The sequence below is a fragment of the Gavialis gangeticus genome, unplaced genomic scaffold (genome assembly GCF_001723915.1).
Source record: "Gavialis gangeticus isolate Ggan-Ray unplaced genomic scaffold, GavGan_comp1, whole genome shotgun sequence".
NCBI classification, from domain to species: domain Eukaryota; kingdom Metazoa; phylum Chordata; order Crocodylia; family Gavialidae; genus Gavialis; species Gavialis gangeticus.
Genome location: NW_017729004.1, coordinates 18,709,196 through 18,715,052, shown reverse-complemented (window position 1 = coordinate 18,715,052; position 5,857 = coordinate 18,709,196). Strand labels below are relative to the sequence as shown.

At 42.6% G+C, this 5,857-nt stretch overlaps 1 protein-coding gene across 8 annotated transcripts in view; it reads right to left on the bottom strand.

The window, feature by feature from the left end:
* The window catches only part of RBM33 (RNA binding motif protein 33), a 224,858-nt gene that overhangs the window by 179,092 nt on the left and 39,909 nt on the right, over positions 1 to 5,857 (bottom strand). For all 8 annotated transcript variants that reach the window (XR_002095780.1, XM_019508146.1, XM_019508151.1 and 5 more), the window contains exons 5-6: positions 4,190 to 4,502; positions 2,907 to 3,029 (exon numbers count right to left, since the gene is read on the bottom strand). Coding sequence is in view for 7 of the 8 variants with exons in the window: in XM_019508146.1 (XP_019363691.1) it covers positions 2,907 to 3,029; positions 4,190 to 4,502 (436 nt within the window). In the remaining variant the exon portion in view is untranslated. The remainder of the gene's footprint in view (positions 1 to 2,906; positions 3,030 to 4,189; positions 4,503 to 5,857) is intronic.

The window sequence follows — 5,857 nt, the reverse complement described above, 5'->3', positions numbered from 1 at the left end:
AGACCCGGAAGTGCTTCTGGTCCATTTCCAGGGCTGCTGCTGAGCGTAGCAGGGACCACCCGTGCTCCATCTGCCCCAGCATCTCAGCATTCACGAGCCACCTGGTACTTTGAGGTATGTAGAAAAAAAATATATAAAGCTGCATCTATTTCCAAATTGTCAAGTCTCTCCGAATTGAAATCAGAGGCTTCCGATTACATTTAGAGAGATTAATGGGCCTCCTGATTCTAGGTCGGATTCGGAGATTCAGCCACCGAATTGGGCCCAATCTCCTCCAAATTAAATCAGCGACCAAAGTTTCGCACAGCCCTGTTTATTTTTAAGTGGTAATTGTAGAAGCAGTAATTATATGTAAAATTAACCAATTAAACTAACACAACTAGTTGCTGAAAAGACAACTAGCTACTCACGGCACTTAGCTGTGGCTGGTCAACAGCATTAGAGTTCCTTTAACTACTGAAAGGCATGTAAATTTACAGCTAATAAAAGATTAAACATCCCTATAAAAATAGAACTGAAAGACATGTTGTAGGTCCTGTTAAATACTGGATCTGCCACAAAGGTAGGGAAGCAAAAGCTAACTATTTTTCAAGACATAGCTTGATACATTTAGGAATCAGACTGGTGTCTCACGACGCTTGTCATAATAGAAGACTTGACTCTGCCCCAGAAAAGACCTTCCCATCCTATGTGACTATTAATCTGTCAAAACCCATTTGTTCTATTCTAATGTATTTGATACAACTAGCAAAGCCGCAGACAACAGGTCTAAGAACAAAATATGTTACAGAAAAAATAACTCCCAAGAGGCTGAAAAACCTCTAAGTTTGCCACTGGCTAAATGATCTAAATAGGGGAACATAACTCAAACTTAAAAGCATATTCTGTTAGACCCTTCAGTGCTGTTACCTGTGAGCAAATGCTTGTTTTTGGCAGTAAACCTCTAACTTTGTGTTAGGGGAACTAGTAACAAAGTACTAGGCATCTCGCTTGCTTTGCTTCTGACGACTGGGACTCATTTTCCGCTTAAAAATCACAAATCCTCAGGATTAAAAAAATTTAAAAATAGCAAATTCTGTAATTAAAAACCTCAAAATCCACGTATATAATTTGGAAGCCTACAGTGTCTCAAATCACTATAACCAAAACAATTCTAAATACCTATAGATTTTGGTATTTGATTGTGGGTTTGTTTTGTTTTTTTTAAGTCATGAAAAATCAGAGCACCCCCTGTCCTACTCACTCACCAGGACGCAGGTCCAGGCCCCTCACTCCCCACCGAGGCCCCCTGGCCCTGCTGGTGCCTCTTACTTCCCCCCCATCCTCCCAGCCCTGCCAGAAGGGGCCTCTAGCTGTCAAAGTTACAGGGCCAGAGACCCAGGTCCACAGCCCCCTGTCCCCTACAGCAGCACCTGAGCCCTGGCTGCCATCCCCAGGAGGTGATGGCTGCTGTGGCAGAGTAGAACCCAGCCCGCCCCCTCCATGGGCAGCACAGCTGGAGCAGAGCACATGGGGGGGAGGGGGGCTGCCCGCTGTGCCCTGCTGCCTCCATGGCCCAGCAGGCAAGACCTGGCCCAGCAGGGTAGACAGAGGAGGATCAGGCAGGCTCCTTGCCAGCACAAGCCTTGTGTTCCCCTAGTGAGATGCCCACCCAGCAGGGGCACAACTCTGTGCTGCCACCTCTGCTGCTGCTAGACGGGCAGAGGGTGCCTCACCAGGGCGGTGAAAGGCTCATGGAGGCAGCACTGAGTTTCTCTGCCAAGCCTAGCCCTGCCCTGCCATGCTGGGTCTCACCCACTGGGCTGCAGAGGGTGAAGGGAGGACAGCAAAGCAGGGAGCCCACAGACTCCACTGCCCCCCCACCCACACACAGATCTGGGGGCACATCTCCCCCACCCCAGGAGTGCACACAGCAGCAGGGAGCCAGCTCACTGCTCCTCCCTTCCCTGGACAAGGCCCATTGCACTCCCTGCAAGGGCCCTAAGGCCATACACTCCAGCCCCAGGCCCCAAACCCCACATACCACCCCAGCTGGGTGGCAGCCACGGCCCTAACTCCAGCCCCACCCAACTCCCTCCCTCCCTATGGGGCCTCAATCTCCACCACCCCTAACCAGATTTACCTCTAGGAGCTGCTCTCCTGGCTGCCAGGAGGCCATATACGTGTGTAAGCCTGCACATGGCACCCCCCTGCCTAATCGCCCTCCTACTCCCCCAGCCCTTGGCAGGCTGGAACTCTGCCAGCCTGCAGAGAGAGCTCTTTGCAGAAGTGGAAAGTCTGCTTGTTTCCCTGTTAAACTGAGAAACCCGTGTTTTTCCCCTGTGGCAAATGAGAAACCCAGATCCCTGATGATGAGTAAGTTACTACAAAACAAACCTGACACCTGAGCACATCTTTGTAACTTTCATTGAGATGTAAAGGCTTAGTGCTTATGCTCTCTTAAAAAAGGGGATCTGCATCGTTTTGAAAACTGTACCCATACATTCTTTACTCCAATATATTAGTTTGCTCAGGAAAGCAGTTTTTACAGATTTGTGCAAGACAGCCCAGACATCACATTATTCTTCCACCTAAAACTTCTAAAAGAACTGTTTGCAGTCTTCTAACACTAAAGGAAATATGGACATTTACACTTTCCTACTACCGCACAGTTTTTCAGCAAAAAAAGAAAAATACTTACACTGTACCACTGTTAGAAGAAAATGAACGCAGTTAAGTGACAAAGTACTCTCAAATATTTTTGCATCACAATAACCATTTTGAAGGGATAACATCAAGGACAAGTTGTTCACACACAAGTATTGGCATTAGTCCTTAGCAAGCAGCTTGGACAAGTTGAGAATTACAATAGCTGCTGGCTGCAGAACTTGTGAACTTCCACAAATCTTAACCAGAGAACAACATACCTCTTCAGATTCATTTCCAGGTGTTTGGGAGTCAGGAACTTCCTCCAGTTCCTCTTCAGCTACATAGTCTTCTTGGTCTTCCATTCCCTGCTGTTCATTATATGACTGCATATACTCTTCATCCTACAAAAGAAAGATACAGGATAAAAAATTCAAATGTATAAAGAAGTTAGGCAAGGTACCTGTTTTTATCATTGCCCTTACGCATCATCAGTTTAAGAAAAAGTGTTTTTATCTGTCAAATCAAGCTTAAGCCAGGATATAATGAAAGGATCTTTAAACACCTCTAACAGTTGCAATGTTACTGGAAAAAATATTAAAGTACCTGTAAAACACTGCATAGCAATGCAGGGAACTAAGATAGTGAGATCTAGCTGCCAGTGACGTCCCATTAGTTTGACAGGCTATTAGATTGCAAATTCTTTGGAGGGGGGCTCTGAACTAATTGCTTGTCTATGCTGCTATGAGCACAGAAAGCACTTCACACATTCGCATCTATTCCTAGTTTTCTTTTTTGCTATTTAAAAGAGTTTAAGATAGTATGCCAATTTTCTACAGCAATTTTTGATTTGCATTTGAATCTCGTTTAGTAGCTCTAAACAAGATCATACTGTACTATATGCTGTACAAACATAAATACAGGGAAAAATCTTTTCTGAACAAGAATATTAATATTTTAAAAGGTATTAAGTGCATGCAGCTTAAATTGTGATGATATGATTGCTAGCAATTAAAGCTAGTATATGTCCTTTAATATACCGCTTAAATGATATCAAATTATGCATGTGACATTTTCTGAACTAACCTCCAATCTCTTTATTCAGGGTTAGACAGTTCTCAGTTACAAAAAAGGATGAATGAGCAGGACATCAATCACTTTGGAATATTAGCACCTTAAAGATGTCTTTAGCAGGTCAATAATCTTTTCACCTTCCAAGGACTTTATCAGATCTTGCCTAAAGCCTGGATAAAAGCTTTTGCATTAAGTACTTCTAACAATTGGCAGTGTATCTCCACCACACAAAGCTGTTTTCTTCCTTAAGGATACAATCCTCAAGGTCATGATTCTCAACTGCCTTCCAGCATGACAAAGGAGCGTTACCTACCGCCAAACAAGCTGTCAACACAAACTTTGTCACAGCCTAGATAAAGAAACTGGCAGACAGTGATAATAGGTCTAATTTCCCCACCTCCCTAGGGAGGTAAACAGATTTCAAATCAGTCTAAAAACCTATGCACGTGAAGCAATGTTATCTTTGGACATACAATAGAAAGAAACTCACTTGAAATTCATCTAGAGGTTCATTGATTTCAATGTCTAGTACTTCATCATTGTAAATTTCTTCTTCTCCCTGCTCTTCCACATACTCTATTTGGTCTTCTGTAAGCTCAGCTTCATTGCCTTCATACTGTCCTTCCTCTGCATACTCCTGAGCGTACATCTCACGATCTTCTGATTTGTCATAATCTGTTTCATCCTCCCCTTGGTCATACTCTGACTCATGTTGTATAGATTGATCATTAGTGGTCTCAGATAGTCCATATGATGTAATCAAACCAGTCGTAGCATTAAGACTAATTGTGACACCTTGAGAACTACAGTGGTGATGGAAGGAAGAGGGGAAGAAAAAAAAAGGTTCAAACTAGAAGTCAAGTATATCAGTTACCTCTGTTTGTGAGCATTAGTTCAGTGAAGCCAAAAAAGCACGTTGTCTAGATTAGTAAAGAAAAAATAGCTTGCACACCAATTGACTGCATGCCATAAATTCATAATGCAGACCATACCCCAGCTTATCACCAGCTGCAGGCTATTTGACATGGGGAATCAAACCAACCAGATGGTCTAACAGGTCAGTTTGGCAAAAGTCCTGCATGGTAAACCAAGCAGGCTGGATTCAATTTTTAATTTGCAGACTAACAAAAAATATACAAAATGACTACAACTGCATCTGCTTTCTAATATCTCAAACTAAGCTACACATCCTTTTTATTAGTATATTAATATTAACAGCACACAGTTACTGCGATTTCAATTTTGTATTTGTAGTAGCCTTGATTTTCCATTGAAAATGAAGTGCAATCCATATAGACAGGAACTGTTTTAAAAAGTTGACTCATAAAGGCTTAAAACAATTACTTAATAAACAGCGTACATTTGGACCTTTAAAAAAACAACAATTAATTTGAAAATGACCTAAAGAAAGACTAGAATTTAAGACTGGTTCTTTGCTTTGTAAGAGATGCCATCACAACCAACTACAAAAGCAAATCTCAAGACAGTGACAAATTACAAAAAAAATCAAGAGAAGCCCAAAATATTTGGAAGTGTATATATTTACAATGTGTTAGTACTGGTTTGAAAAAGTAGGGTTTTGGGGAGAGGCAGTTTTAAACCTCTCCCCATGCCACACTACAATTCCAAAAATGATTTTAAAAAGGAGACTTCTTAATATGTGGAGGTGGTATGGAACAGCATCCCGCACTCCTCCCACCTCAGCGTGTAAAGGGCAGCAGTTAAAGCTAAAGCTGCCAATATTTTCAATGGAAATGCCACAAGTTCTCTCTGCCTAGATGCATACTAGCACAGAGCACTAACATGGATGGCATAGCTTTAATGAGCTTGGGCGAGAGTGCCTTGGCATATTCAACTCTTCACTTTTTGTAGCAAATTTCAAGGGTGCATTTTAAACTACACCCCCACCCCCAATTCAAATTTTGCAAACTTTGGGACCACTGCCAAAAGCTCTAAGGACATCAGATGCAATTTGAAAAGTTAAGTGGGGTATTCCAAAGGCCCTGCAAAAGAATGGCTTGTATGGCATGGAAGGAATAGAGAATCAAAGCTTGTAGATATTCATAAACAACATAAACACTTGGGCGACAGTGATCATCACCTGCTGGAATTCACCATGCAGCGCAAGGTGACAAAGGCATGCAGTAAGGCAGCGGCC